General features: G+C 40.6%; 1 protein-coding gene across 1 annotated transcript in view; it reads right to left on the bottom strand.

Moving 5' to 3' along the window:
* PALS1 (protein associated with LIN7 1, MAGUK p55 family member) overlaps positions 1-27697 on the bottom strand; it is a 197850-nt gene that overhangs the window by 110835 nt on the left and 59318 nt on the right. Inside the window, exon 2 of the mRNA XM_089681487.1 lies at positions 21344-21837. Coding sequence (XP_089537613.1) covers positions 21344-21707 — 364 coding nt within the window. The 5' untranslated portion in view covers positions 21708-21837. The remainder of the gene's footprint in view (positions 1-21343; positions 21838-27697) is intronic.

Genomic DNA, 27697 nt, shown 5'->3' with positions numbered 1-27697 from the left:
GTGCCGAAAAAACCCTGCCCCTGGCCGCTGCTTGGTAGTTCTCAGCCTTACCTGAGAAACCATCGAGCGATCCCGAAGCTGGGTACAGAGATGAGCTCAGGGAAAATGGCCTCCACTCATCTCTATGCCCTTGGAGGACCGGAGCGGCCATTTTTTTTTTTAAGCACTAGATCAATGCTTTTTTTTTATCCAATGATTTACATTGCAAAGGAGAGATGTGGGGTCTTACTGACCCCATATCTCTCCATAAAGAGGACCTGTCACTAATTATTTCTATCACAAGGGATGCATACATTTCTTGTGATAAGAACAAAAGTGATTAAAACATTTTTCAAAGGGACAGTGCATAAAAAAAAAATTGAATCAATTTTTTTTAAAAAGTTTAAAGTGCCCCCGTCCCTCCTCGCACGTAGTGGTGAACGCATACGTAGGCCATGCCCACATATGTAAATGGTGTTCAAACCACACGTTACCTATAGCCACGAACATCAGAGCAAGAGCAATAATTCTAGCACTAGACCTCCTCTGTAGCTTTACATTGCTAACCTGTAGACATTTTTAAAGCATCACCCATGGAGATTTTTTAAGTGCCGCAGTTTTACGTCATTCCACGAATGTGCGCAATTTTAAAGAGTGACATGTTTGGTATCTATTTACTCGCTGTAACATCCTCTTGCACATTTTACAAAAAAAATTGGGGTATATATTGTTTCAAAAAAATATATACCAGGTATTCATTTGTAAAAACTGCGCATTTAGGTTTTGGTTTTCGGACAGGGGAATTTTGAATTTTCAGTTTCGGCACCAGAATTTTCATTCCGGTGCACCACTAGTAGCCTACCAATCATTAGATGTGGTGGCTGCATTAACTTTTTTTTTTTTTTTACTTCTGTTTTCACCTGGAGAATTGTCCAGTAACACACATCCTATATTAGAGTGCCCCCACAGAAAGCACAGGGGGCACATTTGTACATCAATATTGTCAGCCTGGGGGGGGAGGGGGGGGAATGCTAGATATGATACCAAATTTAAACAAACTAACAAATGTAAGCCAAACTTCAGCCAATACTTTCTAAGCAGTTACAGAAAACAGTTTTGTTCCTTTAGGGATAAAGGTTTAAAAAGAATAAATAAAAGCTGATCATTGTAAGCACCTCTGTCAGTGCTAAATGGATTGTCTCAACCCTGTAACTGTTACATCTGTAGGACAGCTTGTTCTGTCAAAAGCCTTACTGGCCAGATCACCAGATGAAAGAAAGCCTTAAAAAAATAAACAATGCAGCCATCACATCTAAGAATTGGTAAGCTGCAATATAATGTATTCCTTTTGGTTTAATATTGCTATAAGCATAAGGTAACAATTCTTGCAAGACTTATTTATTTTGGGGGTATTGCAATGTATCGTTGAATGGTGTATAAAGCACTTCAAAAGTTAAAACGCATGCATTCACGTTGAGCCTTGCTATTCTGCTATGTTGCATAAAAGTTGCACTAATGTGATACTTGAAATCAGCAGACTTTGATCAGATTTTGCAGAAAAAAAAAAAAAAACAGGAGTGAGCAATTTACGTAAATTTTGCAATGGAAAAAAATGTTTCTTTTGTTTTTTTTAATGTGTAACTATGTAAAAAGCCACAGAAATGAAAATATATGTATCCATATTTTATGCCAAATGAAAGCCCTATCTTTCACAAAAAAATAATGTATAATATGTTAAGGTAGACTACAAACATTAAAATGTATAAAGTGTAGAATCGAGACAAACCCAAAACTAAAAAAGAAAGGCCTGGCGACTGAAGCAATTAGGAATATTAAAAAGGTGACTGTATATAGACTGGCTTCAGGTTCTTCTAAAGCAAGAAAAAAAAAATAACAGTATTGGTTAGCATTGGGACACAAAGAAAGACACGTTTTAAATTCCTTCATTAAAGAATAACTTCACTTTTGTTAAGAAAAAAACCCAAACCCCTCTGGGTGGTTAAATGTACATTGCAAGGAATTTAACAAATTTTGTTGCGGATTCCTACCTGTTTCTGCTTTACAGAAAAAGTGGTTTGTTCTTCTATGTCTTTTGGATACTGAGTCTGAATGGGAGTGAATTTTTCATTAATTTTCAGCAGATGCACTTTCAGGACTCTAATGAGGAAAGTTGCATTGTCAGTATTCCTTTAGAAGTGATTAACCCTTTAGGAGAATCTCGATAAAACTGACATTTTTGTTGCAGATTACAAAAAAATCTGGCTTGTATCATAGAGCAGATTTCTGGTAAAACCAGTGAGCCAATCACACAAGCAGGAAATATTTCTGGGGGTGTTCCATACACGCCTCTAGATTGCCATATCGCATTGAGTTTTACAAACAATTACAGCACTGCAGTGTGAAAAAGAAAGAGAATTGTATATGCTATATTATTTTTATTTGCTAAATTTTTTTCCCTTGAAAGTGAACTTATCCTTTAATCGCTTCCTGCCCGCAATGTACTGCAGCAGAGCGGCAGCTACAGGCAAAGCACCGTACCTGTACGTCGCTCTGGCTGTACTAACAGAGGGGGCACGCACCGCTCCCCCTCACGACTGCTGTGTTCAGCAGACACAGCGGAATGAAGATCCCGGAGAACAAGACCCAGTGATCGTGTGATCGCTATGCCTGCATTTTGCAGGTGAGCAGCAGCTCTTGGCAAAGCAACGTAATCTTGCGTCACTTCCTATTTTGGGGTGTGAATGCACCTGTGCCCCCCGCATCCATCGGTCCAGGGAGAGAAGTGAGAATACAGCACCGAGTAAAAGCACCACTACATTTTACACACGCACACACACACGTTAGATTAGCACATTTAACCCTCTGATCACCCCTATTAACCCTTTGATCGCCCCGTCACCCAACCAGTGCCATTAGTACAGTGTCAGTATATAGAATTTTTCACTGATCACTGCATTCCTGCCACTAGCGACATCAGATAATGTCAGGGTCAGTAAGTATCCCTCCCAGCCAGGGTCAGCTAGTGTTTGATTGCCCGCACACTATAGGTCGCTGATTACCGCCATTTACTAGTATACTGTTTGTACGGATCAATAGATTGATCATGAACAGAACTATACTAATGCCTCCTTTGTATAGTGTCCCCAAAAATGCAGAGTTAGTAGGATTGGCCCCATTCGCTGCCACCACTAGCGTTTAGCCCCTCCGCTGTTTTTCACGGAAGATTTGTACCAATCGATTGTGGGCCAAAGCAATTTACATACACAATACATGGCCACTCACCTAAATTCAGCACTTGAAAGACAATTTGCATGGAAGCCTTTCATGGTTTCTGAATTTAAAACTTTTTTGGGCCTAACCCTCAACATGGACATTACAGAAAAGAATGAATTGCGGTCATGTTGATCCACAGAGCCAATTCATCGTATGCCCGTGTTCTCTGCTGTTACATATATGCCCAACATGGATCAGCAAAGTACTGGTACGTCGCTGGACTTTGAGTGGTTATACCGGGATGATGCCTACAGCTACAGGCATCATTCTGGAACAGTTTTTTTTCAGCTGGCAGTCGGCTTTCATGTAAAAGCAATCCTAGTGGCCAATTAGCTACTGAATTGTTTTTACAAGCAGCAGGAAGGGACATCCCCCCCTCCTGCTGCCTACCACAGTTTCCTTGGTTTCTCCTGTCCAACAGGGGAATCCCAGAATGCAGCTGGCAATTCCGCTAGCTGACCATAGAGCTGATCAGAGACCAGAATGACTCCAAGCATCTCTATAGTCTAAGAGACCGGAAGCTACGAGCAATTCATCACTTTAGTTTTGCAGGATATAAACAGCGCCATTTGTGGATTGGGAAAGCATCTGATCACACCGATCTTGGTGAGATTAGATAATGTAAGGGCAGAGGAGATATATAGGTGTTTATTTACTAAAGCTGGAGAGTGCAAAGTCAGGCTCACGTCTGCATAGAAACCAATCAGCTTCTAACCTCAGCTTGTTCAATTAAGCTTTGGCAATGAAACCTGGAAGCTGATTGGTTTCTATGCAGAATTGAGCCTGCCTTTGTACTCTTCAGGTTTAGTAAATAAACCCCATAGAGTCTGATAGACCCCAGATTTCTCAAAAAAGAATATAAGTTATAGGGGATATTTGCATTCCCTGTTATAGCATTAAAAGTGAAAAACAAATGAAAGGGACAGTGTAAAAATAATTAAAAAAATCAAAATGACAAAAAAAAAACCCTTGACCCCGTGCTGGTATGCAAACAGTAATTCTAGCACTAGACCTCCTATGTAAATATAAATTGGTGATCTGTAAAGGCTTTTAAAGAGTGTCCTATCAATAATAAAAATGTATGTACTTTTTGCCATTGCACTGGCATGCGCAATTTTAAAGCATGTCATGTTTGGTATCTATTTACTCAGCGTAACATAATATTTTATAGTTTATAAAACAATTGGGCAATATATTGTGTTTTTAAGCATTGAATACTAAAAAGTATATTTTTCCCAAAAAAATTGCGTTTGAAAAATCGCTGCGCAAATACTGTGTGACGTAAAAAATTTCAACACCCACCATTTCATTCTCTAGGGCCTCTGCTTTAAAAAAATATATAATGTTTGGGGGTTCAAAGTAATTTTCTAGCAAAGCTCTAACGAGCAGGGCCCTCTGCTTCCTCTTGTACCAAATTGTATAGTAACTGTAATGTCTACCTTCATTTTGTAAAGCGCTGCGGAAACTGTTAGCACTATATAAATCCTGTATAATAATAATAATTTGTGTGAAAAAAAGGACAATTTTCATTTGGGTACAGCATTGCACGACCGCGCAATTACCAGTTGAAATAGCGCAGTGCCGAACAGCAAAAAAACGGCCTGGTCAGGAAGGGGGGAAAATCCTCTGGAGGGCAAGTGGTTAATGCATAGAAATACAAAGGATGGTATAGACACAATCTAAGAGCACCACAAGGGCTCAAAATCAATATGGTTCAGAAGACATAAATAAGGTGAATAAAACACTTGGACCAGATAGTTTACAACTATGCATCCTCACAGAATTAAGCACCATTGCTTCTAACAGTTTTGCAAACTTTTGTAGACTCTTTAATAATTGGTTTGGTACAAGGAAAATGTGATGCCTATTTATGACAAAATGGAACAAGATTTTCAACCAAGAAATACAGATCTTTAGGTTTAAAGAATAAGTTCAGGTAAAAAAAAAAGTGCATCTATTATTTTATTTTTCTTAAGAGCCTGTAAAGCATTGCAGCAGCGATCAGCCAGTAGAGATGTCTGCCTGTACCTCAAATACAGGCAGGCAGTTAGTGAAGACCAGGAAGATCCATGAAATACAAAAGCGCTCACCAGCATCCTCATAGTTCATTGAGAACTACAAGCTGTTAGCCACAATGGCTGACGGTAGTTGAAGTGCTTTCATTAATTGAAGTCTGTGAATGAATGACATGGCTGTGTAGACGGAGCCCGCACAACTGTGCTGTTTTTGAATTGTGACAGCACATGTGGGCAGAGGATCCCCGGTCCGCTGTCACAATGGACCAGACAGCAGGGGGTTTTACACACAATCCGAAGGCTGCAGCCATCAGGATTGTGTGTAAAACTTACAAGCAGATTCCTGCCTTTCAGGTGGAAGCATTCGGGCAGTTGCGCTGCCACCAGATTGCTTCCACACACCCTTGGTAATGGCTCCCACCCCCCTTTGCCCCCCATGTATTCTGGACTCCGCTTGCCCATCTGTGGGCCTGGGACCAACATGGTGGGTGCCCTGCTAGATATAGGGGAGGGAGGAGAGTGGACACATGTCCGCTCTCCTTACTTTCTAGTTGTGACCCGGAAAGTGACATGTACGACGTCACTTCCAGGTCACCATGGACCCTGCAGGGTCTTTTTGAAAATTTGTCACCTAAAAATCATTTAAAAAATTAAAACATTACACCCAAGTACATAAAATTCCCTAATTACACCTAAAAATCATAAAAATTAAAACATTACACCCAAGTACATAAAATTCCCCCTCCCCCCCCAAAAAAAAATTATTTTTGAGGCCCCCCCACCTATATGCACGCGTCAGGAGTGCCTACGCATAAAAACGTTGACTGCGACAAACGTTATAGGGTGTGAACAATAATTCTAGCACAAAACCTCCTCTGTAATGCCAAAATGATGAACTACAGGGGTTTTTTGAAGCATCGCCTATCAAAAATATAAGATACTGAAGTTTGTTGCCATTTCATGGGCACACACAAATTTAAGGATTGACATGTTGGGTATCTATTTACTCGGTGCAACCTCATTTCTTATATTTTACCAAATATTTTGGTAATTTATTGCGTTTGTTTGCCCTGAAATTCGCTTTAGTGTGGTTGCTTTCAAAAAATATATGTTTGTGGGTTTTATGCAATCTTCAGACCTAAAATTATTTTTTAAATATGTGTGCACACTAAAAATGCAAAAACAGCTCTGGCAGCAAATGGATTAAAGCAGCAAACTCCAGCAGTGTCAGCACAAAAACTCGGCTCAGAGTACTTCTGCAATGAGAGGTGCTTACATGTCACTACATATAGTATCTCACAGAAATGAGTACACCCCTCGCATTTTTATAAATATTTTATTATATCTTTTCATGTGACAACACTGAAGAAATGACACTTTGCTACAATGTAGCGTAGTGAGTATAAAGCTTGTATAACAGTGTAAATTTGATGTCCCCTCAAAATAACTCAGCACTCAGCCAATAATGTCTAAACCGCTGGCAACAAAAGTGAGTACACCCCTAAGTGAAAATGTCCACATTGGGCCCAATTAGCCATTTTCCCTCCCCGGTGTCATGTGACTCGTTAGTGTTACAAGGTCTCAGGTGTGAATGGGGAACAGGTGTGTTAAATTTGGTGATATCACTCTAACTCTCTCATACTGGTCACTGGAAGTTCAACATGGGACCTCATGGCAAAGAACGCTCTGAGGATCTGAAAAAAAGAGCTGTTGCTCTACATAAAGATGGCCTAGGCTATAAGAAGATTGGAAATACCCTGAAACTGAGCTGCAGCACAGTGGCCAAGACCATACAGCAGTTTAACAAGACAGGTTCCACTCAGAACAGGCCTCTTCATGGTTGACCAAAGAAGTTGAGTGCACATGCTCGGCGTCATATTCAGAGGTTGTCTTTAGAAAATAGACGTATGAGTGCTGCCTGCATTGCTGCAGAGGCTGAAGAAGTGGGGAGGGTGTCAGCCTGTCAATGCTCAGACCATAGGCTGCGCACTACATCAAATTGGTCTGCATGGCTGTCATCCAGAAGGAAGCCTCTTCTAAAGATGAAAGCACACAGTTTGCTGAAGACAAGCAGACTAAGGACATGGATTACTGGAACCATGTCCTGTGGACTGATGAGACCAAGATAAACTGATTTGGTTCAGATGGTGTCAAGCGTGCGTGGCGGCAACCAGGTAAGGAGTGCAAAGACAAGTGTGTCTTGCCTACAGTCAAGCATGGTGGTGGGAGTGTCATGGTCTGGGGCTGCATGAGTGCTGCAGGCACTGGGGAGCTACAGTTCATTGAGGGAACCATGACTGCCAACATATACTGTGACATACTGAAGCACAGCATGATCCCGTCCCTTTGGAGACTGGCCGCAGGGCAGTATTCTGACCCCAAACACAACTCCAAGACGACCACTGCCTTGCTAAAGAAGCTGAGGGTAAAGGTGATGGACTGGCCAAGCATGCTTCCAGACCTAAAGCCTCATCTGTGGGGCATCCTCAAATGGAAGGTGGAGCAGCGCAAGGTCTCTAACATCCACCAGCTCCGTGATGTCGTCATGAAGGAGAAGACGAGGACTCAAGAGGCAACCTGTGAAGCGCTGGTGAACTCCATGCCCAAGAGGGTTAAGGCAGTGCTGGAAAATAATGGTGGCCCAAAGTGGCATAAAATATTGACACTTTGGGCCCAATTTGGACATTTTCACTTTTGTTGCCAGTGGTTTAGACATGAATGGCTGTGTGTTGAGTTATTTTGATGGGACAGCAAATGTACCGTTATACAAGCTGTACACTCACTACTTTACATTGTAGCAAAGTGTCATTTCTTCAGTGTTGTCACATGAAAAGATATAATAAAATATTTACAAAAACGTGAGGGGTGTATTCACTTCTGTGAGATACTGTAAACACAGTCAGGTTTAGCAGCAGGGAGCACCCGTTGTCAATAGTGTTCCATTGGGATTACACCAGGGATGTTATTTGATTGCATACAAAAGTATCTGTGAGAATATATCAGAAGCAACAGCCAGCATGAATTAATGAAAGGCAAAAGTTGTCCTATCTAATTTTGTTTTATAAAAGTAAATGTAAACAAAGTAAAAGCAAACAAAAGAGATGGCAGTAAATTTCGAATATTTGGACTTTTCCAATATATTTAACATGGTTCGTATACTGTGAAACGTAAAGGGTATTTCCACTTTTGCAGTCAAATAGGGATAACATCTGTTTTCAACATTTTTAGCTTTTCCTTTTTTAAAATAGAAAGAAAATCAAGGGGTTATTAAATACTATCTAAAGAAAGTGTTATCGGTCTCAAAAATAGTATCAAAATCATTTGGGTATAGTATTGCATATCTAAGTGATGTCAGTCAATCACAACACAGAAAACTGATAACAGTTAAGTTGTTAAAAGTGAGGTATGCTGTATGAATGGGAACACAAACATGTAGTGAGGTTTTCTTAAATTTAACACCAGAAGTGGAAATATACGAAAAGTCCTCCAGCTTAAAAAAATAAATAAATAAATAATCTAAAACAAATTTAAATGCCTAAGTGAAAACAGGAGACCACCTTAACCCCTTCACGCCTAAGGGTAAAACAAATCTAAATGCCTAAGCACAATTCTGCAACGTTGACATGTGATAGTAAAACCGTACATATCACCACAACTACTTTGTACATCCAGGTAGATTATACCTTGATTTTTTCAGGACAAATTGGGCTTTCATTTCGTGGTAAATGGTAATGGATATCTCCTGATTTTTTTTTTTATTATCAAAGGAAAACTGGCCCAAAATAGTAAAAAAAATAATTTTTTTTTTACTTTAGCTGTTCGTTTCTTGTTACTACCATAAATTACCACCAAAAAACAACCCAAAATAAATTTTCCAGCTCTTGACGATCGTAGCGATACCATATGTGTATGTTATTTGATGTTTGTACCCGTAGTACAGCTCAGAAACCATAGTGCACATTTTGTTTTTGTCTTTGTCTTTTTTTTTTTTTTCCCTAAAACATACTGACACAAATGTTTTTTTAAAATCCTGACCTTTGACCCTGACCTTGACCCAAACACTTACCCTGGCAATGAACTAGATCAAATCTTTATCTAGGTATTTTTTATTTTATTTTTAATACTTATTTATTTTTTTTACAAACATTTTTTCCCCCTCTATGTCAGGAGTTAGAGAGATACAATGCATCTCTCTCCTCCATTCATAGAGAGAAGAAAAACAAACAAGGGGGCCAGGCTGTACAGTGACTGATCACTGTGATAGCCAATCAGAGGCTATCACAGTGATCATGTGACCCGGAATCGAACATCCCAGGTCCTGATCGTTAGAACGAGACCCGGTGTTCAGTGACACCGCGGTCCTTGTGCTGGAAGCACGCCGTGCGGCGCGCTCCCAGCAGAAAGACAGGTACGCAAATATGTGGCCCCATGGAAAAAAGGCCAGGTCTGTGAGGCCGCATATTTGTGTTACGTCGGTGTCAAGGGGTTAAGAGGATAACACACATATCCAACGAGTAGTATTTAATGACTCAAAGGTTGTATCCAGGATGAAAAAGGATCTGGTTGTTCTGGTAGTTAAAAAATTTTAAACGGAAGTAAATTCCTTCTTTAAAACACCCACAGGTAGGCTTTTTATGAGAGATGAGACTCTAGGATTCTTCTGTGTTAAATGCTTCTTCCTGGCAGTCAGTGTTTTCTCTCTCTGTGTGTACACTAAGCTGCATATGCGCTGCTTTCTGCATAGTCTTAGTACAATTCTGTACAGGAACAAAGTGGCCGTGTAAGAGTTATGTTATCCCACCCCAGCCAATCACAATCCCCAAAAACAAGCTGGTGAAGATAGAAGCATTGATCATAAAGAGAAGCACAGAAAATGCAGCGCTGGAAAAGAATTTGCAAGGCAGACTTACCTGTAGATAGGGTGGATAAAAATCGATTTTTTTTTTAATTTAAATCAGATTTTTTTTTATTTCTATGAAATTTATTTTAATAAAATGCTTTTGGAGTAAAAATCTATCTAAAGATAGTTTTCTATTTAAGATACATTAATGACTGAAAATGAAATGGAGCTTAGTTATGTAGGCTGTATATTCTGCAATATTTACAATTTTTGAACTCATTCAATGAATCCAAACTCCACAAGCTGCGATAACATGCACTGCATTGATGCATTCACACAATTTCACAGTAACCATGAGAAAAAACAAATGAGAATTTGAGTAGTTCTCCAGCTATGTGTGATTAACCTATTAACCTAAAATCAGTTCTGATATCACTGTTTTACTGGATACAAATGGAGAAACAGAAAAAGGACGCACCGACCTAGTGCATTATCGTTTAAAATAATTTAATTGAAGAAACAAAATAGGTATCATACTCACAATGGACATAATAACACAGGCATGTCAAACTGAACAAGATGTATGATGCAAACAACATCTGAGTCCATACGATGAAAGCCTGGATGACCAACTGGCTAACGCGTTTCGAGGACACAACCTCTTCCTCAGAGCCAACCTATTTTGTTTCTTCAATTAAATTATTTTAAACAATAATGCACTAGGTCGGTGCGCCCTTTTTCTGTTTCTCCATTTGTATCCAGTGTATTTGGACCACCCAGGTCTGTTGAGGGCAGCAAGCAGTGCATATTCCAGAAAATTCCAGAACATTCCTATTGGGTCTACTGAGTCCTTTCCTAGCGCAGGAGTAAAATGTTTGTTGTGTTGAATCACTGTTTTACTAACCTGACAACTTATTATTCTAAAAAGGAAACTTTCATTTGGTTTGCAAATATTAATTATTCTAACTACCAGCAAAAAGGAGTCTGATTCCTTACATTTAGAGATCACCTGTCAATTTAGATCCATCATGACAGTGCCAGTTAGCGGGCATCCACTCACCTGCTGCTGTCACGTCCCTCACCTTGTGTCACTGCCGCATAACCAGCAGTCCCATTAAAGTGAACGAGACTATCGGTGAGTCAACCCTGTCAGATGTGACAAAAAGCCACTGGAGAGCTTAGTTTTAAGGCAAGTCTTTCATACTGTGCTAGTATGTGATGCATACCAGCACATTATGCTCTTAACCGAAGTTTTTGTTTGTTTGCTTTTGGGGTTTTGTAACAGCATTTACTACCACGTTAAAGCTAAAAAGGTTCCTGGAGGTCTACATTTGATCTGGCAATATAATTCCACTTTAAAGAGCACCAAAACTGTGGAAATGGGGCTCAAAAAAGGCAGTGGTCAAACCCTAATGTAAAACGCTGAGCAAATTGTTGTCCCTATATAAGCCCTGTATAATAATAAGAATGACTAGTCATCGGTATTGGCTGTGGTCTTTCTGCAGCTGATATTTTTGTATGACTGACCTACCATGCTGGTGTCTGTGTATAAAGGTGGCCATCTAGGTAAAGGCAGGATTTTGCTTTCTCATTTCAGAGCTGTCCCTGATTGCTGATGTGAAAACTGATGGAGGAATAATCAAGCAGCAGGAGATATGCAGAAAGCACAAATCCACAGGATGAAGGCAGCAGGCAGATCCTTATACTGCAACCTTCTCTTCAGCAAGAACAGTGAACGGCACGGTATTAACATAACAACCACATCTCATGAAATGGTTAGTCAGAGACGCAGTGCTTAAGAATTTTACACTACAGACATACAGTTTTTTATTATAGGCACAGGGGTGTCTAGGTACAGGAAGTGCTATTTTTCAGGGTACTGCTTAAGCACAATTAACATTTTGTAGATGCTCCCCATAACAGAGCAATCTTTAAATTTTGGAGTTCACATTCACTTTAAAAAACAGCATGCAATACCAATCTGTAGCTTCTAGAGCAAGGAAGATACTACTTATTCTAAAAGGAACAAACCTAAAAAGAGAATCATAATCTTGCCCCATAAAAAAGCGTTAGTAGACCTCAGTTTATGCAGCTCAAAGTGTAGCATCCGTTCATAACAATTATAGCAAAGAACTAGAAAGAGTGCAAAAAAGGGCAACCAAGTTAATAAGGGGTATAGATGACCTTCGCTATGAGGAAAGAAATGCTGAAATGACATATTTCACTCTTGAGAGGAGGCTATTAAAGGGGGATTTTTTCACATTGTATAGATACATGAAAGGTCTATATAGTGAAGGTGCAAAATTGCTCACTTTAAAAGGAAACTCCAGCCTCATCTGTTTCTGTCTTTGGTGCTTTGTGAAAACAGTGTTGAGCTTTACTTTTCTCAACAATCAGCATCTGGCTTGGTAGCATTTACATTTAGACAAAGCTGTGTGTACTAGCACACATGATGTCAGCTATCTGCCTGCCAATAATTATAACAAATACTTAGAATGTTGATTCAAGGATTAACTGGATTCCTTTGGGCAACCAGGTATTACATTTTTACCTAATAGAGAAAATTGGACCATACTTTAAATAGTTTTTTTTTTTATTTACCTTCCTCTGGATCAGCTTAGGGTTTAGAGTTCTGAGAATGCCTCTGGTTCAACTTGATGGGTGTGTAACTGTGTTTGATTTACACAGGTTGGAAAAAAAGTACATGTCAAAAGTAAAATGTTAGCCAGGAAAAAAATAAAGCACAAGCTTTTTTGGCCCTACTTCACTTGGGGGTCACAGGAATGCACTCCTGTAACCCACATGCCTGAACAGCAGCTGGCCCAGCATCTCAAAAGCACCGCTGAGAGCCTAAGCCCTAAAGTGAGCACTGGAGGGCACAGCAGAGAGCGGTCACACTGCTCTGCTCAGAGTGGACTGAGAACTGAGTAATCAGAGGTCTAAAATGTAAACAAAATTTTGAAGCTATGAAAAAAAATGTTTTCCCTGGAAAAAAATTAAAATTTTCGGAAAATTAAGAGAACTCTGGAGGGAAAAGCTGCTTGCACTTTCATTCTGGTCCCTATGATTTCATTCCATAAAGTATTTTTTAATCTTGTTTGGACTCTTCTGGCATGCAAGGATGTGTTTTGCCATCCTTGTAGCATTTGGAAAAGAATATTTCTTCTCACAATATTTGCAAACTGCAGCTTTGCTCTCAGCTGAAATTGCAGTGTGGAAATGTTTCCAAACTTTAGACGTTCATCTCATCATTTTACTGAGAGGGGGAAAAGAAAAACCAATTTACTGAGCAGACTATAGCTAAACATTGTGCTGCGATGGTGGAGAACATAAATAGGAATCAGTTAAATGTTATAAAGATAATACTGATTTGTCAGACAAATGTACCCTCTTAAGCCTCCTGCACACTGTACTGATGCTTGAACATCAGCATTTCTGGACGTAATTTCAGGTGTTTGTTTTGAGCGTATTCGAGCATATGTACACACGTATTTGTGGGTATGCATATTGACGTGTACAATACATCCATGCAAATTCAATTAATATTTATGCTCATATGCGCATATTTGTGTACCGATGCAAAATATGGACTGGGAACACAGATTTTGGAATAGTTCTTTTCACTCCAGAATATGCAGCACTAGTTTACACACGTGTGTGCAGGCACATTGTAAACAATGGGCTGCATTTTAGATCAGTAAAAAAAACAAAAAAACGCTGTACTGAAATTTTTTAAGCTTCAGGCCGCAAGAGGCCTTACCTGTAAATTAAGGCCTGAGAGGACAGAATCTAAGTATCTACTGTATCCCAACAATCACCGAGCTGTAGGAGGCACAAGATGGAGCCCACAAGCAAACTAAATTGCAGCCATTCTCCTGTGGTGACCTCTAGTGGCAGAAATGCATATTTCTCATTTGAGAACTGCATTGATAAGTACAGTGTTACTTGGATTGTATTCCAGGACTTGCTTGTTTTCAGCTGGGAGAACTTGCAATAATTTAAGATTTTAAATAAAGTCTCAGAAATCTTTAATTAAGGTATTTGTGTTGTGTCCATTGTCCATAACAAATAATTCCATAAAAACTAAGAGACATTGTATAGTTTTTTTTTTACAGAAAGTGCAAAAAGCCTAAAAGGTATTTAATGGATCTAAAAGAAAAGGTTAATGGATATAGGAACCAAAGAATTTTGTCATACTCTCCCTACAATCACCCAGACATCCAGCAACAAGAGTGGCACAGCAGCTAACAAGCTGTTATACAGTTAGGTCCATATAGATTTGGACACAGGCACAATTTTAGTTTTTTTCAGGTATTTACCAAACATATCCAAACTATAGTTATATAATAGATATGGGCTGAAAGTGTACACTCTCAGGTTTAATTTGAGGGTATGTACAACCACATTGGAGGAAGGATTTAGGAATTACAGCTCTTAAGAGGAGCCATCCCCCCTTTTTCAAGGGACCAAAAGTAATTGGACAATTGAATCAAAAGCTGTTTCATGGCCAGGTGTGGGCTACTCCTTTGTTATTTCTTCCGCAATTAAACAGGTAAAAGGTCTGGAGTTGATTCTAAGTGTGGTATTTGCATTTGAAATCTATTGCTGTGAACCTACATCATGAGTTAAAAGGAGATGCCCATGCAAGTGAAACAGGCCATTGTAATGCTTCAAAAACTAAACAAATCCAACAGAGAGATAGCAGCAACATTAGGAGTCATCAAATCAACAGTTTGGTACATTCTGAGGGAAGAATGCATTGGTGAGCTCAGCAACATACAAAGGCATGGATGTCCACAGAAGACAACAGTGGAGGATGATTGCAGGATCCTCTCTGTAGTAAAGAAAAACATCCAGACAAGTAAAGGACACTCTCCTGGAGGCGGGCGTATCATTGTCAACGTCTACCATCAAGAAGACTTCATGAAAGCAAATACAGAAGGTTTACCACAAGGTGCAAACCATTCATAAGCCTGAAGAATGGAAAAGCCAGATTAGACTTTGCCAAAAAACATCTAAAAAAGCCAGACCAGTTCTGAAAAAGCATTCTTTGGATGGATGAAACGAAGATTAATCTGTACCAGAATAACAGGAAGAAAAAAATGTGAAGAAGGCTTGGAACACCTCATGATCCAAACCACGAAACGTCCTCTGTAAGAAATGGTGGAGGCAGTGTGATGGCATGGGCATGCATGGCTTCCAGCTACAGAAGCAGCCAAATGAATTCTGCAGTGTTTTGAGATATACTGTCAGCCCAGATTCAGACAAATGCAGCAAAGTTGACTGGATGGCACTTCACAGTACAGATGGACAATGATCCAAAAACACACTGCAAAAGAAACCCAGGAGCTTTTGAAGGGAAAGAAGTGGAATATTCTGCAATGGCCGAGTTAATCACCTGATCTCAACCCAATTGAGCTTGTATTTCACATGCTGTAGGCAAAACTAAAGGCAGAAAGACCCACAAAGAACAACTGAAGACATCTACAGTTACAGCCTGGCGAAGCTTCAGAAAGGAGGAAACCCAGTCTTTGGTAATGTCCATGGGTTCCAGACTTCAGGCAGTCATTGCCAGTAAAGGATTTTCAAGAAAAAATATTAAAAATTAACAATTTTATTTATGATTATATTTGTCCAATTACATTTGAGCCCCTGAAAATGGAGGGACTGTGTATAAAAATGATTACAGCTCCTAAAATTTGTACTTGATATGTTAAACCATTGAATTAAAGCTGAAAGTCTGCACTTCAAATTCCTTTGGACTGTTTTGTTGTAATTTACTCTGGTGACATACAGAGACAAAAGTAGGAAAATTGTGCCTGTGTCCAAATATATATGGACCTAACTCTATTACATTATGGTATACCTTGGATAATGTAAACAAAGATCAAGAGCAATTCATTTTGTATATAGACCCTCAAATGCCATAAAGTAAAATCACTAGGCAAACTATTTTTCAAGAGTAATAATAAATGTGTTTTTCAGTAGCCTACAGGGCACTTATACGCCCTTCCTGCCCAGGCCAGTTTTCAGCGCTGTCGCACTTTGAATGCCAATTGCACAGTCATGGAACACTGTACCCATATGAAATTTTTAATCATTTTTTTGAGACAGATAGAGATTTTTGTTGGTGGTATTTAATCACCTCTGGTTTTTTTACTTTTTGCTAAACAAACCAAAAACAACTGAAAATTTTGAAAAAAAAAAGTTTTTTCTTAGTTTTTGTTATAACATTTTGTAAGAAAGTGATTTTTCTCCTTCACTGATGTGTGGAAATGAGGCTGCAGTGATGGGCACTGATAGGCTGCACTGATAGGTGGCACTGATGGGCACTGATGAGGAGGCACTAGTAGGTGGCACTGATGGGCACTGATGAGGAGGCACTAGTAGGTGGCACTGATGGGCATTGACAGGCATCACTGATGGGCACTGAAAGGTAGCACTCATATGGCACTGATAAGCACTTTTAGGCAGCACTGATGGCATTTATAGGTGGCACCGACGGGCACTGATAGGTGGCACTGACCGGCACTGATAGGTGTCACTGAAAGGCAGCTCAGATGGGCACTGATATGTGGCATTGATGTGCACTGGTAGGCACAGATATTTGGCATTGATGAGGCACTGATGGGCACTGGCAGGTGGCATTGATGGGCAATGAAAGCTGGCACTGATGGGCACTGACAGGTGACACTGCTGGGGCTACACTGATCATCAGGGCACACTGATCATCAGTGCCCTAATGATCAGTGTACATGTCCCCTCCGAAGAATGCCGATTACCGGCTCTCCTTTCGAGCTGTCAGTGTGACAGCTCTTGAGGAGAGAAATGCTGATAACAGGCATTTTCCTATTTACATGTTATCAGCTGTGATTGGACACAGCTGATCACATGACCGAGCCGACATCTTTGGCTCTTTCCGGCGATCGGTGATCCGCTGTGTCCCAGGGACACAGTGCACCACAGATCGTCGTGCTGCTGCTGCCGCGCATGCGTGGTTAGAGTGGGAGGACGTCATATGACATCCTCCCAGAACGAGAGAACCGCCTTGCGCCCATCATTACCTTATATGGCGGGTGGGAGGCGGTTAAAGAAAATACTTAGGCATACTGCACTAAGTCAGGTTTGATCTATGCTGGCGGCACAAAGAACCAAACCTGGACTGCCGCGCCGCAAATATGAAAAGACTAACCCTATAAAAGCATTACTATTAATTCAATTATAGATGACAGATTAAGCAACCAGATCAGAAAATGGTGATTTTTCTGGATTTTCTTGATTAAGGCCATAGCGGTTCAAAATCGTTAGCATTGTTTTACTGGATGTACTTGACTAGCCAATAAAGATTTTCAACGTTTCAGTCCACCGGCTTATATCTATCTATATTCATCATTTAGAATACTGGACTAGTTCTACTGCAGATCAAAATGTGGCCTAACATAGAAAATAGTCTAATCTAGCATAGCCTCCTCTCTCCCTTTGACACCCCAGAGGTAGAGACCGCCTAGGGACTCTGCCTTTGTTTGTGATGCACTTCAATTATTAGATGACTATTTGAACAAGGTTCCACAATTGACTACAATGCCCTTTCCACCAATAATGCTGTTTGGCAACTATGCATTCCTTTCACCTCTGACCCAACCTCATTTCTTCATATGGAATATAGAAAACAGGATTGAGATTAATCAAGCTTCAAGAGTGGCTGGAGTATTCTCAATTGACCACTGTTATGTGAGATCTCTGTTGCCATTAGATTTGGTCTTCAGATCTTATATGAGATTTGATCTGTTGCTCCTCCAAACAGACAGATCTGAATACACATATTCAACGGTATATCAACTTTTTCTGCAGTAAACCTACTAGCGGGCCCCAAAGGCTCCTTATAACTGGGAGGATGAATTGAAAACTTTTTCCAAGGAACTGAACTGGGATAAGATATTGACATTTACTCTCAAAATGTCCATGTACTCCAAGGCATAAGAATGTAATTCTAAGATCATGTTACCGTGGCATTGCGGTCTATAGTCCTATATAAAGTGGACCCATTTATCCCAGCCACATGCTAGAGATGTCAAGCAGCCACTGGATAAATGACCTACATTCATCATTTCCTTGTGGAATAAAATTCTACAAATCTATCAAGAGCTAATAGGTTACCAAATTACCTTTCTTTCCATGATGCCTGACTCCTGTAAACAAATTAAAGTGGTTGCAAAGGCAGACTGTTATTACCTTAATACATTCTCAGCGTTTCTCTCCTCAAAAGACATGGAGGCTGCAGCAGGAGCCACTGGTTCCAGCTGCTGTCAATCACAGCCTGTAAGGAGTGGGGGGGGGGGGTGAACCGGGCCCGCATGAGTGCACAAATGGCTTGCTATGGGAGCACTCGAAAGTGGGGAGAAGCCAGGAGCGCTGCCAGGGGAACCCAGAAGAGAAGGATCAAGGCTGCTCTATGCAAAGGCAGGTAAGTATAACATGTTTGTTATTTAAAAAAAAATACATTTACAATGCCTTTAGAAAATAATGTACCGTATTTTTCGCTCCATAAGATGCACCTGACCATAAGACGCGCCTAGGTTTTAGAGGTGAAGAACCAGAAAAAAAAATATTCTGAACCAATGGACTGCAGACATAAAAATGAGAAAATGACCAGAGACTGCAGACAGTACAGGAGATGGCCAGAGACTGCGGACCTTTGGGGAGGGAAGGGGAGCAGGCACCTGAATTTGACAGGTACCGGCTCCCACTTCCGCGGAGTTGTCCTTCCCTTAGTGCAGGCACCCGGCAGCCAACCGGGTGCCCACTGCTCATGCGCGAGAAGCACTGCGCTTTGTGAATGGCCCGGCGTCTTCTGGGACCTGTCATGTGTCCCAGAAGATGCCGGGCCATTCACAAAGCGCAACGCTTCTCACGCAAGCGCAGTGGGCGCCCGGCTGTCACAGCCGAGTGTCCACTGCGCTTGCACAAGAAGCGTTGCGCTTTGTGAATAGCCTGGCGTCTTCTGCAGTCACAGCCGAGTGTCCACACTAAAGGTGCCAGTGCAGGAAGACTGTACAGCGTTGGACCGAGGAACAGGTAAGGTCCTGCTGCAGAGAAGAGCTGAGCGGCCGGCCCGGTATTCTGACACGGTGAAATACCAGACCAGCCCCTCCATATTCGATCCATAAGAAGCACTGACATTTTCCCCCCTTTTTTGGGGGGAAAAAAGTGTGTCTTATGGAGCGAAAAATACGGTATGTTGAAACTTTCTGGTTTTCACGGGCACACTGGGGTAAACCATATACCCTTCCTCTGGCAGACTGGATAAGGGAGATAGATTTTATCCACTATCTGGAAAAGGATGCTCTCCTGGAAGAGGTGCTTCAGGTTTATTTACAGTTACATGGCCCATCTGGGTTTATTGTAAACACTCTTCACACTTCACCTTGTACTTATAGTGTTCATATCAGCGTATTAACCATGGTCATGTACTTGAGTTCAGATGATCTTGAGGTAGTGTCCAGCACCCTATTCTGTTACTCCAGGCACCTCCTTCTCTGCCCCCTCCTTCCCTCCATGTGATCATCTGTGTGTTTCTTACCTTCTACCCTCCCTTTCCCAATTTGCCATCTCCCCTTTTACTTATATCCTATCCTTTTCCATTTTACCTTGAATCTAAATCTGTTCCTCTTTCCTTTTAGATGACTTTTTTTCCCTCCATATGGACTCTTATACCCAAGCTTTCTGTACTTGTAGGGACACAAGGTGCTTCTTTGTTCACACCCTTGGATAAGGTGTCTCCAGGGGAAAGGTGCCGCTTTGTACTAGTCTAGCCATCTTTTTCTATAATCTCCCATAACATATGGTGTAACCATCTAAATAACTGGTATCAAATGTAAATCTGTGTTACAATCCCAGAATGTCATTGTTGCGTTTCTATGAATATATTTTAGCATATCTATTACAGAGATGGTACTTAAAGTGGAGTTCCACTCACTGTAACTGCTGACTTTTAAAAAACAGCCTTTTACCTGTCCCTTGGTCCCGTGGTGTGTCCCCCGCAGCTCGTTTCACCAGCCGTCCTGGATTCCAGGAGGCCAGCATCTTCAGTGTGGGTACCCAGCTGTGATAGCTTGCGGCTTCACAGCCAGGTACCCACTGCACATGCGCGAGTAGCGCTCTACTTCATGAATGTCACGTGTCCCATAAGACTACAGGAAGGGAGGGAGGGAGGGAGGGAGGTCACCCTCCGTTTCCAATCCCCTAGGCGATCGGACCGGAAATGGGAGTGGGCACCTCTCAAATTTGGGTCCCCGCTCTCCCCCCCACCCTCCAAAGGTGCCAATCCTTAATGGGGAGCGGGGGAGCAGTCCTTAAAGCGGAACTTTCCCTTTTGGGTGGAGCTCCACTTTAATTCAGCAATTAATAATGGATATGGAACTTTAGTTCAGATTTTTCCTTTGAGTAGAATTAAAGCATAACACTAATAATTCCAAAAATGTTCAGTCCCCCTCCTCCTACCTTGTGTTTTCATTAAAAAAGAAAAAAAAATTGCTTTTTTCATTCCAATCAGGTCGGGCCACATGATCCTGCAGCTCTGGCTCCCCGTGTGATGGAGCTTTCGACAACAACTGAGAATTTTCAAAGCCATGACATCACTCAAAGGCTCCCATGGCCCAGCCATTGGTGCACAGTGGCTGCAGAGAGGAGGGACTGCCAACAACACAGGGAAGCCAGAGTTGTAGGATCACGTGACTGGATCAGAGTGGACAAAAAAAAAAAAAAAGTATACAGATAGTTTTTTTACACAGCATAGGCAGGATAGATCAAAGAAGGAGGGCAGGAACATTTTAAGAATAATGTTAGGCTTTAATTCCACTTTAACCACTTACAGCTTCTAAGGGGGTCTGCTTTGACGCCAAGTGTCCCTATGTAAACACATTACTGTGCTGATTGCACATACCCAGCACAGTAACCAGAGGGACTTGCAATTGGGATCTTTCTGATCATGTGATCAGTGTGACTGCCAATCACAGCAGTCACATGATCAGAATGCCCGCCTCACCTCCCGGAATTTAGAACCTCTTAAAGGGCCAGAGGTGGTGGAAGGAAGGGGTTAAACATTCAATAAAGATCAGATTAAATATATACTTACAAAAACAGTGATTTTTTTTCATATTACCTTCACTACTAAGTGAACATAAATGCACAAAACTCACAAAAAGTATCACAGAATAATTACTAAAACTTGCCTTACCTAATACTTTTACAGCATGACTGGGACTTTCCAGAACAAGTCCTTCATCGGTGTCAAAAATAGGGTTATCTATTCCAGTTTTAGGAAATGTTTGTGCCAATTTCTTAAGTCTCATTGAAGAATTAACATCCAAATCCTGTTTCTTTCCTTCTTCTTCACGTCTACGGCGCATGTCTTCTTGCTGCTGCCGAATTCGTTCAAGTTGCGCACTTCGACGTATGGGCATTGCCCGCGTACCCAAGTCCCCTGGGCAATCCACTGCCATCTCTCTGTGCTTCTGTGGCTCTTCTGGAGAAAGCTCTACGCTGTGCTTCTCACTATCAGAATCTTCTGCTACATGACCATTCACATGGGAAGTGGTCATGGCTGCTATACAAGCCCTTTGTACGTATCTTTATTTCTGGAGGTTTGTCCAGTAATATAGGCAAAGAAATCCCATTGTAGCTAGCAGTCTCCAGGATCACAGGACCAACTTGTATAAAATATACATGAATCTATGGATAAAAAAAAAAATGGAAGAACACATGATTTAGAGACATCAGCTACCTCTATTTGAATAAAAAAAAAGGTATAACAAACAATTCTATAAAATTCAGAGACGCGGTTTAAATTTTTGCACTTTCTTTAAGAAAACTAAAGTGCAACTTTACTCTCTCAATCAACATGGACTGTGTTTAATCCTTATGCTGCTTGAATTAGTAAAGAGATAGGAAAGTGTATTATATTTACTTGCTTGAACCTTTTCTAATTTTTTACATTTCTTCAGTTACTTCCTGGTTTCCATGCCTAGGCAAATTATGTCATACATTGCAGGGGTTTTCAGGAGGGGAGGGTTCTCAGCTAAGCCAATGCCTGAGCGAAGGGCAGATGGATTCCAGGAAGTAAATAGTACATGAATCATCTTGCCCTTACTCGAGATGGTCACTGCCAGAAATACCAGGGGGCATTTTTCAAAATGAATTTTCAGCAAAATAAAGCATGGACACATGGATGGATTGGGGAGTTTGCTTTGAATACTAACAATAAATTAAATAACATTTTTGGTTTGTTGTGCTCAGAGGCAGTGCAGTTCTACTTTAAAGGTATTTAACCGATCTAAAGAAAATGTTGTTGGATATAGGAAGCACACTCTCCCTACAATCCCAAAGACATCCAGCAACGAGAGAAGTACAGCAGCTAACAAGCTATATTACAAGTTATATTGCATTGTGGTATGCCTTGGATAATATAAACAAAGAGCAAGAGCAAATCATTTTGTGTATAGACCCTTAAATGCCATAGGTGGAATCATTGGGGAAAGTTTATTTTGCAAGAACAATAATAATTTGTGAAAAACAATGCAGGAAATCAGCTTTGATCTATACTGGCAGCACAGAGAAAAAAAACCTAGACTGCCACACTGCAAATATGAAATAACTAACCCTATAAAAACATCATGGTAAATTCAATTATAGAAGACAGATTAGGCAACCACATCTGAAAACAGTGATTTACTTCCAATTTGTAGCAAGGTGATTTATTTGCAACTCACTCATTTAGAGAAATGCCTACTTTTTGTACATTGTTTTTCTATTGCAGAAATGTGTAATATATCAGCTGCATGCAGGTAAGTAGACAAAAGCTAACATTGTCCATCATTCAATCAGCTTGCTTCATTACAAGCAATGTCAAAGCAAGTCCTTACAAGCAATGTCAAAGCCTACAAGTTTGAGATAATTTATACCCAGCAATACTATAGTGGTTATTCTATGCCTATATTGAAAAGAACTCGGTTAACCACATCAGCAACATCCTGCTCGACAGGACACAGGCTGAGTATTCACAGAACATGGGTTATAAAACGGTTATACCTTCAGGTGATTTGACAATAGAAAACCCTTTTAGGACACGCCCCTGTGTGCCTCCCCTGTAACGCTACCCAAATCCGTAAGTCCAGTTTTGTAGCAAGCAATGCAGAGTCATAAAGGAATAGAAGGGAGGGTGGCATGTGCCCTATACAGTTCTCCAAGATATGGTGTTTACAGGAAAGTCAAAATTCCTTTTACCTTTATCATGCTGCAATGAATTAGAAGAATTGGCAACAACAAGGCAAACAGAACTGTGCCAACAGGCCCAACAACAGAGTTCAAAAGACCCAACTTCGGAGTGCCACTGAAAGAACCCTGTGACCAAAAGCTGCATCCTCAGAAGATTGGATGTCTACCTGGTAAAACTGTGAAAAGTTATAAACAGATCAGAACCTTGAAGGGTTGCACCATTTGATTTTGAACCTGGTCTGGCTAGTCCCGCTGCCCACTTGACCCCCGGGACCCCCCCCCCCCCCCACCCTTCCTACCCATTCCTTTACTTTTTCTCTTTCCCTCATCCAGGTTTTGCATATGTTGGCTATTATTCTGTGGCTTACACAGGGGGTTAAAAAAAGAAAAACCTTGCTATACCCTTCAGGTCTCTTTTGCTTTAATGCCTATATAGGAGGATATAATGTTGAGATATCTTGTGCCTTTTCAAAGCATTAAGACCTTATCTGGAATATGCTGCTCAGTGTTGGTCACCAAATCACAAAAATAATGTTGGGGATACTAAAAAGAACGCATGAAAGGGCAACTAAACTGACAAGAGGCACAGAGGACATGAACTATGAGAAAAGGTTAGCTGAACTGAATATTTTCTCCATGATCACTATCTATATGTGATCCAGATAATGAACGTGGTGTATTCACCTTAAGGTCATAGTAAAGCACAAGGGGGCATTCTGTGTGTCTTGAGGAAAAGAGGTTTAACTTTTGTATAGGAGAAAAAAATGGACCATGCTAGAAGTGTTTGTTTTTTTCTTCTTCCTCAGGGGCAACTGTGGGTATAGGGCTCTGCATATCAAGGTTGTATTTTTTTCTATTCTTTATTGGTTGAACTTGATAAATGAATGTCTTTTTTTCAACGTGACTATGGGACAATGGCCACTTTCTTCTGCAGCTTGTCCCAAGATTCTTAGCTTAGCCATTGCTGCTGCTTCCAATCTCTTCCTCTGGAGAACTTCAAACTAGGTTTTTTCCTGTAGAGCTTTTGTCTCCACCTCATCCTATGCCCAAATCTAAGAAGCTTGTGAATGGCCTGTGCTCATACTAGGGCAGTGTGTACCTTTAAGTGATATTAAAGGCAATTTTGTTTTTTTTTTAAATAAGAAAAATGTCACACCTACTTGCTCTGTGCAGTGGTTTTGCACAGAGCAGTCCTGATCCTCCTCTTCTCTCCTGGTCCTTCCCTCCTTCCTAATGCCCTTGCAGAGCAAGCAGATTGCTATGGGGCAACCAAGAAGGCTTGCTTTCGAGCCATGGCTCGGCTTGTCCATTCACATACAGAGCTTTGCTTCAGCCTCGCCCCCTCTTTCTCCTCACTGGCTTTGAGAAAGAGTCCCTGGAGAGCAGAGGCTCTTATGAACATCACTGGAACACCATGGGGCTCAGGAAAGTATTAGGGGGCTGCTGGACACAGAATGTGTTTTGCCTTCATGCACAGAATGCATGAAGATAAAATGCCTTGAGCCTTTACATCCACTTTAATGGCTGCTTAATTCTCAATACAGTAATCTTGTGCCTTGGCTGAATCTGCTTTCACACAGATTAAAGTCATTGTGCTGCCCAACAACCATCACTGTGGGTAGATACTTCAATCCAGAGATCCTTCCTAAATGCCTCCTCAAGCAGGTATTTGTCAAGCAATTGGGAGGAGTTCATTTATTTACAAGAATGGTATCAGAAAGTTTCAGTCTTGTGACCTTTCAGGGATCCCAGACTGACAACAGAAGTAGTAGAAGTATGGGCTATTCTAATTTTAGGGTGGCATGCAGGTGAGGGCTGTAGTCCGTGAATGGGCCATGTGTTTATGCAGCTTAAGGTCACCAGGAGCTGCATTTAGGCAGCCCATGTAAGTGTATGGGAAATGGATAAATGCACATGACCTGTCAGTATTAGATAGAGCCTCTTACTGTTCCTTCACCTGGTTCTCTCTTGCACAAGTACCCTTACGGATCTACAGAATGTATCTGTTATTTTATGGCGATTATGTTTCTGCATGATTTATACTTCTGTGTAAGTGGATCTGAAGCAAATTTGCTCCATTTTCCCCCTCCCTTTTTTGGCTTTTTTTTTCTCCCCTCCCCCTTCTTTCAATCCTCATTCTGTTCCCCCCTCCTCCTCCTGTGTCCCCTGCCATCCCCTCCCCCAAGGATTATAGAATTGAATGTAATGCCTAAAACACATGAAGAGAAAAAAATCAGATGAACAATCGTCCATTTTTTGTTTTTGCATGCTAGTCTCATAACAAAAACGAATAGGTTACTAGATTTACAAAAATTCTCTGAAGACAGAATACAACATCCCACAACGATGTAAGGTTTTGTATTGTATTGTAATGTAGTCTTCGGTTTCTGAGCATGCGCAGTCTTGATCACCCAATTTTTTATGGATAAATACTGTATCAATTAAACAAAAAAACTGTTTGTTCTGTTATCGCACAAGAAAACTTTTCATGCTTGTAACTTCAGATAATTTCGTATGAACTGATCAGATTATTGGACGATCACTCCAAAAGCAGTATTTTTTCTCATCGTCTGATGTTATTCCTTGACATTATTGCTTCCATTTTGATACTTCCAGTCATTCTTGCCTGGACTTTTTGCTGTACACCTGCACTTGAACTACTCTGCCTCTTACTGCATTCTACCTGGAATTTATAATTGCCGACCTACGCATCATATACTCCATTTGGTTTCGACTTAGTTTCTACCTGTTTGTTGCATATTTCTTGTAACTGTGAAATATCCTGTAATAAAAATTATTTGTTTAAAATAAAACCAAAACAAAAAAGAAGTATGGGGACGCAGTGGCTGCAAGGACACAGCCACTCTTCCCAATTTGATGGGCGTGTGGGCAAGCGCCCCCAAACCGTACACATTCTGTTTTAAAGCACATCTGATCTTTCAGCTTAAACCAGCTAAATACAGTTCACTTGTATCAAGAAGGTATCCAAGGTCTTTATTTTTTTTTTTTTAAATGTGTTTAGTAAGCACAGACATCCTGAGTAATAAAGCCTTTCTTCTGTCAGCATGCTGCAAGGAATGTCCCCTGCCCACTCTGAGGAAGCAGGGGTCTTGCTGTAGAAGTCTGACAAGACCTCCTACTCAGTTCTGCAATCAGCAAAGCTAATGCTCCCTGTTCCATTTTCACTTTGAAAACATTTGATACAAGGCTTTAAGATTATGAAACATGAAAACTTCCAATAGGGTGATTAATTTTATAGACACACACACACATTTCATTTTTACGTATACTTGATTATACAGTATAAGCATTCATGTACTTGTCTTGCAACATCAATTGTCCTCAGAATATCACTAGGTGAGCTTTTGTCCTCAGAATATCACTAGGTGAGCTTTTGTCCTCAGAATATCACTAGGTGAGCTTTTGTCCTCAGAATATCACTAGGTGAGCTTTGATATCATGTTCTTTTATTCCCTATGAAGGGGATTTATGAGCTTTGCAAGACATGAATGAAAGCATTAAATGTGTTGCAGTGTTAAACAAGAATGACACATGGGGGTTTATTTACTAAAGCTGGAGAGTGCAAAATCAGACTCACTTCTGCATAGAAACCAATCAGCTTCCAGGTTTCATTGCCAAAGCTTCATTGAACAAGCTGAGGTTAGAAGCTGATTGGTTTCTATGCAGAAGGGAGTCTGATTTTGGACTCTCCAGCTTTAGTAAAGAAACCCCATGGGGTCAATAATAAAATGTGTCTTAGATTAAATCTTGGACTCAACTGGACATTGGCAATTACACTTTCATTTTCTAAGTGGTGTGCAAAAAATTAAAGATATAAGCTAAATGGTTGCTGTGGGCAATCACACCAGTTGAGATAGAACTTGCCTCAGACACTTTTCATTATTTCCTCCCATGAAATTTAGAAATAAACAGACTTACAGTCCAATTTGACTTAAATTATTATTTTATTCTGTTAATAACTAAGAAGTGAGTTCTTAAATATTTTTAATGTATTTTCACATATATTTAACTTTTGTATCACCAAATTATTCGGCTCCCCCATCTAGATTATTTAGTCTTTTTGCAAGATTGTAATTATGTGCACATGAACAATAAATATGCCAAAGAATTAAGGCAAAACAAATGGCAGTGATGTCTGCACCAGTTTCACATGAGGAGACTGACAGTGATGTGGGCGATTAGCTTCTGAGCTGCCTATTGTAAGCTTATTAGACTGCATGAGTGGGACATACAATGGCCCCGTTCTTTGAAACCACTTGTATGCGTACATGCTGCCTACTAAGACATGACACAAACA

Source organism: Staurois parvus, unplaced genomic scaffold (assembly GCF_062004578.1).
Source record: "Staurois parvus isolate SC_StPar_1 unplaced genomic scaffold, SC_StPar_1.0 ptg000267l, whole genome shotgun sequence".
Taxonomy (NCBI): domain Eukaryota; kingdom Metazoa; phylum Chordata; class Amphibia; order Anura; family Ranidae; genus Staurois; species Staurois parvus.
This window is presented reverse-complemented; position numbering and strand designations above follow the sequence as displayed.